At 42.1% G+C, this 13693-nt stretch overlaps 1 protein-coding gene across 8 annotated transcripts in view; it reads left to right on the top strand.

Moving 5' to 3' along the window:
- Phka1 (phosphorylase kinase regulatory subunit alpha 1) overlaps window positions 1–13693 on the top strand; it is a 132892-nt gene that overhangs the window by 74580 nt on the left and 44619 nt on the right. For 5 of the 8 annotated variants that reach the window (XM_028892029.2, XM_028892027.2, XM_037199276.1 and 2 more), the window contains exons 15-19: window positions 947–1056; window positions 3626–3770; window positions 7784–7862; window positions 11068–11234; window positions 13293–13469. In XM_028892029.2, the coding sequence (XP_028747862.1) occupies window positions 947–1056; window positions 3626–3770; window positions 7784–7862; window positions 11068–11234; window positions 13293–13469 (678 nt within the window). The remainder of the gene's footprint in view (window positions 1–946; window positions 1057–3625; window positions 3771–7783; window positions 7863–11067; window positions 11235–13292; window positions 13470–13693) is intronic. The other 3 variants (XM_028892032.2, XM_028892031.2, XM_028892030.2) reach the window with 1 other exon arrangement.

Below are 13693 nucleotides of genomic sequence, written 5' to 3'. Positions count from 1 at the left end.
ATGTCATGAGCATGTGCACACACACACACACACACACACACACACACACACACACACACCATATGCAATAATAATTAAGACTTGACTAATACAAATTCATTAATAAACCTAGTCTTGATATTTATCCCAGAGCAAATATGTGCTTTATTCAGTGGAACTTGGAATTGAGCATTCTCTGGTCTGCTCCCTTACAAGTTGAAGGAACTCTGAAAATGTAGCATGTTTAAGGGTTGGAGGGGGGGATGGGGGGAGTTGGGGGGTGGCTCAATTGATGAAACACTTGTCTTACAATCGTGAGGACCTGAGTTTGATCCCCTGCATAAACATAAGAATGTCAGTAATGGAATGCATGCTCAGAGACATGAGGATCCTGGGCTCACTGGCCCCCAAGTCTAGCCCAATTGGTGGACTAGGTTAACGAGAGACTGGAACTCAAAAGGAGATGAGTGACATTCCACTGGAAACGTGCATGTGTACTCACACACACGTGCAGGAAAAGGCAGCGTATTTGGTAAAGATAGCAAATCAAGTACTCAAGAAAGTGTGGTGTAGCCAAAAACATGTAGTAGGGTTCTGTTGCTACTGACAAGAAAGGGTATTCAATGTATTGGGGAGGAAAAACTTTTTAGAACAATATGTAAAGTATTTTTCTCATTTGGTGATAGGAAAAACGCATTGTCAGTGAATGAACATTTCCTTATTGTATCTAAAACTGTATTTAATATAGTTCTATATTTATAATAATAATATATTTAACATAGATATGGATTACAAAATAGATTCTAATTTTAGAAAGCTAAACCATAAAAGGAAGACACTTTAAACTGAAGGAAATCAGACAGATGTGTGTCTATGTATATATGTACATTGTGTGTATCTGTGTAAACAAATATTGCTTTCATTTGTACTCTAAGAATAGCCTGACCACTTCTCAATTCTGTGTCAGGATGCAACAGTAGAATGAAACTCAGTGGACGACCCTACAGGCTCATGGGTGTGCTTGGAACGTCAAAACTCTATGACATTCGCAAAACAATCTTTACTTTCACTCCACAGGTGAGTGGGATAGGCTGCAACATGCGTTGAGATGAATGGAAGTAAGAGGGAGAGGGACGGCAGAAATAAAGCATTGGCTGGAATTGGATTAGTTGTGTTGTGCCCAGATCGTAACCCCCAGAGAGACCACCAAAGACGAGCATGCCAGAATGCAAAAGCAAGGTTTAATTCTGGATATACAATACAAGCCTAGGCAGGGACTTCGTCCAATACATCCAACGCAGTGGAGGCTGGAGGAAGTGCCCGCCTGTCTGCAAGCTCAGCTTTTAAAGGCAAAAGCCACAAGGTTACATCATTTAGGGGTGGTAGTACGGGTACAATTCTGATTGGCTCACTTCTAGAGGCTTTCTAGAAATCTTGGCTTAATCTTACTTCTAAGGGAGTGGTTACCCTCCACCATTTCTCATTGGCTGCCCTCAGGTGGGGGCATTTCTGTGGTCAGTTACTCTGGAAACCAGGGAGAGGACATTCCATAGTCCGGCAGTCATTACCTCGTGACTATCTTGTGACTCTGTACTTTTACACTTCCTGGTTTCTGGAATCTGAACTGACTAGTTATAGTAACTCATGGCCTATACCTAAAAGGAGAAATCTCAGGCTTTAGTTTTAGGGTGAAAGCATTTTGGTCTTATTTTTAAGATGGCTCATTTTGGTCTCACAAGTCGCAGTCTCACAGGACCTTGCATATATTAAATGGCTCAATAACTGTTGAATTGAACTTGCTGCATACAGCTTTGCCAAGTGACTGTTACTACCAAGAGTAGTCCGGGACATTGAACTGTGACTGGGATTTTCCAAGTGTTTAGGGACTTACAGCATTTTCCTTATTTTCAGAAGTTAAACTAAGACTGTTTTTGTCCTTTATGAGTGAAACACAATCTACTTTATTTAACTGCTAAATTACATGTTCCCTATTGTGAAGGAGCCCTTTCATTTACATAGAAATCTTCAATGTCCTCTTAAAAATATCAGAACTATTAGGCCATAATTATACAGATTAGTGGCTGGATGTGTAACATGAATTGCTAAACGGTCTTTTAAAAAAACCCAGAGCCTGATACTGGGGTGAAAGCTGAAAGATCAAAGAAGCAAAGCAAGCCACAGTCACCACCTCTCACCTCACCAACTCCTCAGCCTGAAAGCTCCAGCCGAAAGGGCTTCAGCTGAAATAGTCTTCTCAGCTGAAAAGGCTTAGTTCCTGTCTCCTCACACGTATACTTTTCTCTGCCCAGCCATATTACTTCCTTCTTAGTGCTGGGATTAAAGGCATGTGACTCCCAAGTACTGGGATTAAAGGTGTGTGCCACCACTGTCTGGCCTCTAGGTCTAATCTAGTGGCTGGCTCTGTCCTCTGATCTTCAGGCAGATTTTATTAGGGTACACAGTATGTCACCACACTTGCGTTTGTTAGCTACATAATAATAGATCTACGATCAATTGCATATGAGTATGGTAGTAGAAGGAAACCAAGCATGGTGTCACATGCTTATAATCCCAGATCCTAGGAGGATGAGGCAGTACATTCAGAGCCAACCTAGGCAGCGTGGTTAGCGAGGTCAGTCTGAGCTACATAGGAATATTCTGTCCCAGCCAAGGGCTGAAGATGGAGCTTAATGGTAAAGTACTTGCTAAACAAGCACAAGGGCCAAGGTTGGATCCCTAGTAGCACAGTAAATATGTTCTGGAAGGAAAATTTTACTCCTCTGTTATATCTCAAACAGGGCATCTAAGAGAGACGTAGACAAAAGATGACCTTATCCTAGACTCTATTTCTGACATTTCCACTTGCTAATCAGATTTGTGTGCTAGTCTACATACTGTCTCTGAGTCTTATTCTTCATATTAAAAGAAAAACGCCAAGTTGAGGATAGTGGTGCATGCCTGTAATCCCAGAACACAGGAATTAGAGCAGGGGCATTATGAGTTCAGAGCTAGCCTCAACTACATAATGAGAAATTAGGAGGAATGGGAGGAAGGAGAGAAGCAGCTGCCTATACTAGGTGGTTGTAGGATTAAATGAAATTATATACTTGTGGGCTGGAGAGATGGCTCAGTGGTTAAGAGCACTGGCTGCTCTTCCAGAGGACCTGAGTTCAATTCCCAGCAACCACATGGTGGCTCACAACTGTCTGTAATGAGATCTGACATGCAGGCAGAACACTGTATACATAATAAATAAATAAATTTTTAAAAAAGAAATTATATACTTGAAAAGATTGTAGGCAGTCACACACTTTAAACATATCAGAAACTAGCAGGATAGTGGTAGTGCACCCCTTTAATCCCAGCACTCAGGAGGCAGAGGCAGGTGGATTTCTGAGTTCGGATTCTTTAGACTAGGCTGAGTTCCAGGACAGCCAAAGCTACACAGAGAAACTCTGTCTCAAGAAATCAAAAGAAAAAAAGAAGAAAATCAGAAACTATGTACTTTGGGAATTATTAGGCATTAAATTTGAGACTACTGTTTCCTCTGTGACATGTATGCTTTATGAATAAGTGAACATTGAAAAATATTATTTGATATTTGTGAGAGCAAATTTTTCTGAATGATTGATTTTCCTTTTCTTAGTTTATAGACCAGCAACAGTTCTACCTGGCTCTGGACAACAAGATGATAGTAGAAATGCTTAGAACAGATCTCTCCTACCTCTGTAGCCGTTGGAGGATGACAGGCCAGCCCACCATCACTTTCCCCATCTCACACACCATGCTCGGTAAGGGAATGAGTGAAGTAAGTTGTATGTGTAGTCCCTTCAGCATCCCACTGCAGAGCGGTATGCACCAGCTCATCTTCTGTGCCAGATAGTTTCCTAAGCTCTGGATGCACAGGGTGATAGGCAGGTAAGGTTTCTGTTCTATTCAAGCTTATGTTTTAGCAGGTAAAGACAGATGATAAATATGAAACAAATGGATGCGAATAGTTCACATGGTTTGAGAGCCATAATGTAAAAATGGAGAAGAGAGTAGCTTTTGATAATTCAATTCTGAGCCAGTTTTCCAAAAAATGCATTCTACAATTCTTCTTAGAGAGAGTACTAGTACATCCTGCATCTGTTTTATTCCAGTGGAGCATCAAGATTTATAGGGAAGTTCCCAAGCCTGCCCTCCCAAAGCCTGTCTTACTGAAGAAGTAAGATCTAGGAGGAGAGAGTGCAAAGGTTTTTGGTTTGTGCTGGGGGCGGGGAGAGATGCTTCCTCACAAGGAAAGGCTTTATTGTTCTGAGTTCCTACTGCTTTCTTTCTGTCTCTGCTTTTGGTTCCAAAAGGTCTGTGTGTACTGCCAAAGTGCATAGAATTCTTTTTCATGAAAAAGAACCCTTTATCCTGAGTAATTTAGAATCCAGACAGACTGCTAGGAATTTTGGTCACATCTGAAAAGGGCTGCAAAAGAACAGGAGCTGAGAAAGTAGGGTACTCTTTGTTCTTTTTGTCTGTTTTCTTTAGTTGGGACAATTAGCAAGTGCCCATTTAATAACTAATGTATTCTCACAATTGTCTTGAGATAGTGTACAGTTTAACTTAGAAGGCAAAGTTAATAGATAATAATACTAGAAGACAAATTCTAGGCAGTACATTACAGATTACTAAAGCACTGAAAGTTATCAAGGTGCCAAAGGAAAAATTTCAGCTGATGTGGGTCTTAGGCTTTTGGATTTGCTTTTTTGGGTTTTGTTTTTAACAAGATTTTTTTTAAAATACATATGAGTGCACACACATGAGCATGTGTCCACAGAGGTCAAAAAAGGTTATCAGACTCCCTGAGCTGGAGGCACAGGTTTTGTGAAGCACCTGATGTGGGTGCTGGGAACAGAACCTGGGTCCTCCACAAGAGGAACAAGTGCCCTTAACCACTGAGTCATCTCTCCTGCCCATGGAATTGTTAATATTCACATAGGAGGAGGAAAGAAGAATGAGATCTTAACTGAGGTGGGGAATGCCATGAACAAGGCCTGGGCAGAGGAATGAGCCTGTGTGTGAGGCTGCTGAAGAGACCAACCTGCACATCTTACCTACTGTGATAAACAACCTGAACAGCTTAGATACTGTGATAAACAAAGCTGGCAAAGTAGGGTGTGATCAGATTGGGAAACTTCTTTGAAAATAAGCAGAGACATTCAAAACAAGGTATATAAGAAGTTGAAGCTTCCAAACGTTTTTCAGTAAGGAGTGACATGAAACGAGTTGTATTGAGGGGATTTTAGTTGGCAGGACTGTCATCATGTAGACTGACATCAAGGAAATTACTGCACGTGTGAGGTGAGGAGGTAATGCCCTGTACTGCTTATATTGAAAATAGAAAGATATGATGCAAAAGGCATTTTGTTTGGTTCTATTTGATTTGCCTTTCTTTTCTTTTTGCTCTTTAATTCTTTTGAGACAGAGTTTTACTCTATGGCCCAGGCTGACTGGAATCTCACCAAGCTGGTTTGAACTCAGCAGTTTTCCTGCTTCAGCCTCCCAAATGCTGAAATGCAGGCATTAGCCACTGTGCCTAGCTGTTCTATTTCCTGTATTTATTCTTGTTTTGCTTGATTTATGTATTTATTTAGTGTATGTGCACGTGTGTGTGCATGTAATGGCTCTTGTGTGGAGGTTTGAGGACAATTTGCATAAGTTGCTCTTCTCCCTCTATTATGTGTGTCCCAGGGACCAAACTCAGGTCGTCAGGCTTGGCAGCAAGTGTTTTTACCCATGGAGCCATCTCACTGACCCTGTTTGATTTCTGAGACTGGCTCTTATGTGGTCTAATCTATCTTCAAACCTGATAAATAGCTCAGGCTGACTCTGGACTCCTGATTGGCCTGCTGCTGCCTCCTAAGTACTGAGATTACAGATGTGCACCACTATGTCTGCCTTTTATTGGTTTTTGTTATTTTGTTTTGTGTTTTTGAAGCAAAGCCTCACTATATAGCCCAGGCTATTGTGGAACTCATTCTACAAACCAACCTGGCCTTGAACTCATGGCCCTCCTGCCTCAACCTCTTGAGTACTATTAGAAAGGACAAATTAGAAAAGGCAAATCACAAGACTATCATCAGTTTCATATAAAAACCAGATAATTATTACCCTTTTAGAAGAGTTTATGTACACACACACACACACACACACACACACACACACACACATATCAAGGCACATTATGCATGATACCATCTGTACTGGGTGGTTTTGTGTGTCAACTTGACACAAGTTAGAGTCATCAGAAAGGAAGGAGCCTCAGCTGAGGAAATGCCTCCATGAGATCCAGCTGTAAGACATTTTCTCATTTAGTAATCAATGGGGGAGGGCCCAGCCCATGGTGGGTGGTGCCATCCTTAGGCTGCTGGTCCTTGGTTCTATAAGAAGGTGGACTGAGCAAGCCATGGGAAGCAAGACAGTAAGCAGCACCCTCCATAGCCTCTACATCAGCGCCTGTCTCCAGGATCCTGCCTTGTCTGAGTTCCTGTCCTGACTTCCTTCAGTGATGAACAGCAATGTAGAAGTGTAACCCAAATACACCCTTTCTTCCCCAATCTGCTTTTTGGTCATCTATAAGATGCTTATCATAATGTTAATCCCAATGATTGTGGGAGCCCACCGAGGTTTCCTAGTGAGATCTGAGCTTGCTTTATTTACCCAGCGGGGCTGCATCAGGGGATAGATTGACCATGTGCATGGTTACCAGGTGTTTGGAAGGGTCTGCACTTGGCTGTGCTAGGAGAAGGTCTTTTGCTCCACCCTCTAAATACCCTTTAGAAGAGACAGGAGGGGCCGGTGGATAAGGATGCAGGCCCTCCCAAGGCTGCCCAGTGTTTCTGTCTTTCTCTCTCCCCTCTACACTTCTATCTAAATCTCTTACCCCTCACTCTTCAAGAGTACTCTGGGGAAAAGTGGGAGCTGGTCCCTCACAAATGATTCAAGGAGAAAAGCCACCAACCCAAATCATCATGGGCAAATTAATTAAAGCAAGCAATTAATTAAAGCAAGCTTTTTTACTCATGTACATGGGCTGCCTCCCCCTAAGGTGGAGCTCAAGAGGTCAGCCTGGGATGTGAGGAAGGTAAGAGTTTTTATAGTTCAGGGCTAGGGGGTTTCAAAGTGGTCATAACAAGATACTCATAACAAACTTTTGAAACAAAAGTAAACAAAAACATTTTGAAGTTTGACAGTGGTGAAATTTGCCTTTAATCCCAGCACTCAGGAGGCAAAAGCAGGCAGATGCCTGAGTTCAAGGTTCCATGACAGCCAGGACTACACAGAGAAAATCTGTCTCAAAAAACCCAAATCAAACAAACAAAACCAACTATTAGAAACAAAGACACAGTTGCCGTTTCCTGGAACAGGCAGGACAGAACCGTGTGTAGTTAAGGTTGTAAGTGGTCATAAAGGTTTAGTCATAAACAGGAAGGAACCTAGTTTGTTTTCACTGTAAGGTAGCTTTCAAGCCTAGGATACAGGCAGGCTGCTTGTCAGTAGTATGGGTCATAAACCTTTAATAAATAGTTGATGTTGTTAACAGGGCTGATAAGCAAGATACTGCCTTTGAAGGACTTCGTCTTTACCATTTGCCCATTCTACGTGATGTTGATCCACATTAATCGTTGAAGCACAGGGTGGTCAATATGGGGCGTCTCATTTGTGGTGCTACCAGTACAGTGTTGGTTGGAAATAATTGAAAGATTTCCCTCTAGTTCTAAGTTAAAACAACAAATGTTGTTTTACAATCTTTTAATCATCTCCTTTTAAGATGAAGATGGAACCAGCTTGAACTCAAGTATCCTGGCAGCACTCCGAAAAATGCAGGACGGCTATTTTGGTGGGGCAAGGTAAGTGACCTGTACGCTGAGCCAGGGGAGATGAGGCACAGGAAACTGTCAGGAATGCTTGAGCCCTGCTGATCATCTGAGAAAGTTAAGTTTAGATTGAGATAGATGCTGAAACGGCACACACGGTTATGAGAATTCACTGCAGTCAATCATCTCAGGAGGCACCTGAGCGTCCACTTCCGTTGATTCTTGCATGGAGGAACTACTACTGAGTTGTAAAATAGCCTAGAAATTTGTCTGTCTGCATACACACATATAAAGCAAGGCTCATTTTGACAGTGTTTCTGTGATTTGGTATACATCTATGATTGGAATTCTTATATATAAAAATTATCTTATTTTGTGGTTTATTATTAATATATATTCTTTGGCTTCTTATTTTATTCAAAATATCATGACCCATCCCTGTCATTATTTCCTTCATTTTTCAAATTATCCAAAGTCTGGCCATTGGTAGCCTCTTTAAACTGACTTCTTTTTTTTTTTTTTTTTTTTTTGGTTTTTCAAGACAGGGTTTCTCTGTGTAGCTTTGCGCCTTTCCTGGAACTCACTTGGTAGCCCAGGCTGGCCTCGAACTCACAGAGATCCGCCTGCCTCTGCCTCCCAAGTGCTGGGATTAAAGGCGTGCGCCACCATTGCTTGGCTTAAACTGACTTCTTTAGAAAATTGATAATACTAATTTCATTTGGAGTTTTGTAATTGGCTTATTAAGTAGAGTATTATATGATTCAACTTAAATTATTACAATGTATAAAATTGTCAAATATTGTCAATGTCCAAATGGTCTTTTGATAGTATTTTTAAAATTTTTTGTGTTTGTTTTGTTTTTGTGGGGGGGTTCTTTTTTCATTTAATTTTTTTTCATTTTACATACCAACCCCTGTTCCCCCTCCCTCCTCTCCTCCCACTCCCCCCCACCTCCTCTCCATCCCTCCTCCACCCCTTCCTCATGGGGTAAGGCCTCCCTTGGGTAGTCAACACAGGCTGGCATACCAAGTTGAGGCAGGACCTAGCGCCACCCACCCTACATCAAGGCTGAGTAAGGCATCGCACCATAGGGAATGGGCTCTAAAAAGCCAAGCCAGTTCCTGTACCCAGGATAAATCCTGTTCCCATTGCCAGGGGACCCACAAACCCATCAAGCCACGCAACTGTCCCCCACATTTAGAGGACCTAGTGCAGTCCCATGCAGGCTCCCCAGCTGTCAGTCCAGAGTCCATGAGCTCCTGTTAACTTGAGTCAGCCATCTTTGTGGTTTTTCCTTTTATGATCTTGACCCTCCTTGCTCCTATAATCCCAGACCCAGAATGACAAACACAGTATGTACTCACTCTTAAGTGAATATTAGACGCAAAGCAAAGGATAACCAGGCTACAATCCATAACCCCAGAGAAGCTAGGTAAAGAGGAGGACACTAAGAGGGGCATGCATGGATTGCCCCAGGAAGGGAAAAGGGTTAAGATCTCCTGGGTAAACTGGAAGGGGAGAATACAGAGGAGGGGATGGGAGGTGGGAACGTGAGGGTTCCAGAGGGTTCCAGATGGCCAAGTTGGGGGAGGGATGGAGAAAGAGGTATTTTGACAGAGGGAACCATTAAAGGATTAGGGAGAAATGTGGAGCTAGGGAATTCCCCAAGAACTCACAAAGATGACCTTAGCTAAGTCTCATAGCAGTGGTGGAGAGGGTTCTAGAACTAGCCTTCCCCTGCGCTCAGGTTGGTGCCTACCCTAATTGTCACCATAGAACATACATCCAGTGAGTGATGGAAGCAGGTATTTTTAAAATTTTTTGAGATTTCTTTTTATTTTTATTCTATGTATATGAGAGTTTTGCCTGCATGTATGTCTGTATACTGTGTGCATGCCTGATTACCACAGAGGCCATAAGAGATCAGATCCCCTCGAATTAGAGTTACACACAGCTGTGAGCCGGCCATGTGGCTACTGGGAATTGAGCCCAGGTCCTCTGGAAGAGCAGCCAGTGCTCTTATCTATTGAATTCCCCGGGGTACAGGGGGGCTTTGTATTGTCCGGCGTGGGATATGGGGGGGGGGAATCTATGTACACTATGTTCTTATGTCTGTTAACTGTATTTCTCTAAGACAAAATTACATCAGTTCAGCTATAGCTCCACCAGGTATTCAAGGCAGGAACAACTCTAGACGTACCAAGCTCTATATCCATCTACTTTATTTCTCTGGGAAGAAATCCTGTCTCCATAACTGCAGTTCCGTCCAGTTTCCCAGCTCATGGTCCTGCTAACAACTAACTCTTATGCTGTCAGCCTCATCTTCATCCTCTGCATCCTCTTTCTCTATCTCTGCCACTCTCTACTCCTGGCACTCAGAAAACTCTACTCGAGATCTGCTTACCCTCTACAGAACCTCTGTCCGCTCTTCTCTCTTCTCCATGCTGTTCTCTCTCTGTCTACAGAAAATGCCTGCCCTTCCTTTCCCTAGGCACGTGGTTCCCTGCCTCCTCAGGAATGTTCTTTTATCTCTCACCTTGATATGTAAAAACCTCTTTTGTTCTCAAAGTGCTCTGGAGAACCACTAGGCCTCCTCAAGGCGAGGGGATGGTCTGAGCTTCATTAGCACAGGAAACAAAGCCAGGCGTCTCCGCCAGTTTGTCTCCTAAACTCAGCAGGGCAGTTAGTAACTTAGTAAGTTCAGCAGGTCTGGGGAGCTGAACTGTTTACCAATTGGTCTGGGCATGCAAGGATTTCACAGCAGAAGACAAGACAGCTGGAATAGTAAAGGCTGGGTAACACCAAATATTCATCATAAATGGCTTTGCCTTTTGACAGACCCTTGGCCGATCAAAGTTCAGCTTTAACACACAGCTGAATCTCTATGATATAGTCTTGCAGCCTGCAAGACTTAACCACTTAGCAGTCTCTCCAGCCCTGAAGGTATTTTTTTAAATATGATAGATTTGTGTGATTTTTCTTCATTCTCTATCTACTTCTCTAATAGCTAGTGCAGTGTTTTTAGCAGACATTCACCATAGTATACAGCAATGGAAGAGAGTAGAACCAATCTGTTGGAGCATTGTGAACTCAAATTAGTGGTCTTTCTTTAAAAATCCTATCCTTAACATGTTAAAACATGCTAAATATTCTTTTTGTGACAATTGGGACTTATTTGTGTATCTTTTAAAAAGATATTCCCTGATTTTCTGTTTTCTATCTACCCTGTAATTGTAAGGATCCAGACAGGTAAATTGTCAGAGTTTTTGACAACATCTTGCTGCACACACTTAAGCTTCATGGACCCCGGGCCTGAGGGAAAGCTGTACAGTGAAGATTATGATGAAGACTATGATGAGCTGGAATCTGGCAACTGGATGGATAGCTATGATTCAACAAGTAATGGTAAGGAGACCTTAAACAGCACTGGCTGGCCAGACAGAACACAAACGATGGTTTAGCTTCATCATTGACAACTCATGCTCCCAGCAGTCTCATAGTGTGCGACCCTCACTCACTTGACTTTAATCCATTTAGAGTCCCACTTTTGTTTGGCTTCACTTCTCTTTCCTCTACTTCTGTCTGGTCTCTGGTCTCCTGTCTCTGTGGTGACCGACTGTGGAGTATGCCATTAGATAATTAATGCCTTACTAACATTAGGGAGGATTTCTTTCTGGAGCACTTGAAGTAGCTGGTGATTTGAAATGGGAAGAAACAATGGTAAGTCAAAAATGTTTAATCAATAGTGCAGTTGAAAACATCATACATAAATACACACATATATTTATGTATTAGTTTTTGGCATTAAAAGCATAAAATATGAAATTTGGTTAGAGTTATGTTTAAAGTTTCACATAATTCAAGAAATCATATTTTATATAATATTAGAGACATGTATTGTTATTTCTGAGGAGGTCTCTGTAGTTTGAAAAAGTCTGTTCAGAATGCCTGTTGCTTTGATGTGACAAATGAGACAAATAATGTATCTAATCAATGCTAAGGATAGAAAGACGATGCCATGAGCAAGCATTCTGATAGCATGGATTTAAAATGACTGGGAAACACTGACCTTTGCAAGACAAAAATTACCTTGTTTGAATCTTCACAAGAGAACGGTCAGTAAGAGAATGGTTCTTCTAACTATCTAAATCTTGGTGGACTTGTCTTTGTTGTCTGGGTATTTGACTTATCATCTATCTTAAGATACTAACAAGCATAATCTCACAGAATAAGCCAACACATTAGAAGCACCAAATACTGTTTTTTTTTTTGTTTATTTTATATCCCTCTTTATTTGCTAGTATTTCTTTTGTATGAACCATTTTGAAAATTAAATGAAATTGATATCCCCTCTATTCAACTATCTCTGGATTATATTCTAAGTTAAAATACCTGTCACTAGGATGTCACTGAATTTGAGTCCTATTCTTGAAATCTCTGCTAGTCCCATTAGTCCCATTAGATCAGAGGGACTTCAGAAGAGGTCACTGAAGGTTGTCCAGAACCAGATGATGTATGACAGACTTAGCCAGCTTTGGTACTGATCCCAGCACTTCCCTAACTGTAACCATTATGACTGTTCATATGTTTCCAGTATTTGTATGCGGAGATGATCATAGGTGTGTCCACCCTCTGGCCTTGTGATATGATGTCATTATCTACCCAGGTCATGCTCAAGAACTGTGCAATAGAATTTAAAACCCCGTCATGCGTTGAGGAAGTTCTTGATTTTGTATCAGGCCTTATTCATAGTTATCCTCGGCTGCATGTGACCCACAAGCCATGGGGCTGGACGTACATGTAAGATGTATGGCAGAGGTGAGCCCAAGAGAGTAGAGACCATATGTACTTTCTGCATCAATTCTCAGTGCCTAGGACACTGGCTGCTCCATGGTAATAACACATATTTGGTGAGTGAATAAATAAATAAACGAGGTGACTAAAAGACAATGTAAAGATGCTTTTTTCTTAGTGAGTAGAACTAGTGTTTATGGACCCTTTGACAGCTAACTCAGTATGTGCTGGAAGAGTTTTACCCTTCCCTGACCTTTCTCTACAAAAGTCTCTTTCTACTAGTAGGACTTGAAGGGAGGGCCCTGTCCTGCTCCTTCTCCACTGTAGTCCCCCTTCTGCCAACACTGCCATCACACACAGAGAAATGACAAAACAGTTGCTCTACTTAGTCTACAACAAGCTCATGCTTCTTTCAGCTTTCAGTAACTTTACCCATGTCTCAGCAAAATTGAAGAGCGGGTGGGTCCTGGTCAACAGCTGTAGCCTCTAAATCTTACTTTATGAGCTTATACAATAATCACAAGGGTTTTCCCCCCAGGAACTAAGAACAGCCTTCTTCTGAAATAGTGTTTTAGGTCTAAGAGCCAGTCATTCTGACTGCTCGGGCAGATCTGGAAGTAACTACCATGTTCATTTTTGTCTCTTCCCCTTCCCCAACTAACCTTGCAGCTCGCTGTGGTGACGAAGTTGCTCGCTATTTAGACCACCTTTTGGCACACACTGTTCCCCATCCTAAACTAGCTCCTACCTCACAGAAGGGAGGGCTAAGTCGGTTCCGAGCTGCCGTGCAAACAACTTGCGACTTAATGTCCTTGGTGACCAAGGCCAAGGAGCTGCATGTACAGAGTGAGTAATGCCACTACTCCCTAGCATCAGACACAGATGACGTGAAGCCCAAGCTGGGGGCAGGATGGCAGTTATACCAGAAGCAGGGACTTGCTTGTTCGCTGCTTTGTTCCCGGCCTCTTGGGCAGCACCAACAATATAGTAGACACTCAAATCCTTATGGGATCAGTGAACTATATATAGTCTTGAGAGAGATACTGTCATGTGGTCTGGTTTGACCAAGA

The sequence above is a fragment of the Peromyscus leucopus genome, chromosome X (assembly GCF_004664715.2).
Source record: "Peromyscus leucopus breed LL Stock chromosome X, UCI_PerLeu_2.1, whole genome shotgun sequence".
Lineage (NCBI taxonomy): Eukaryota > Metazoa > Chordata > Mammalia > Rodentia > Cricetidae > Peromyscus > Peromyscus leucopus.
The sequence above is the reverse complement of the archived record's forward strand: the minus strand, read 5'-3'. Positions and strand labels throughout refer to the sequence as shown.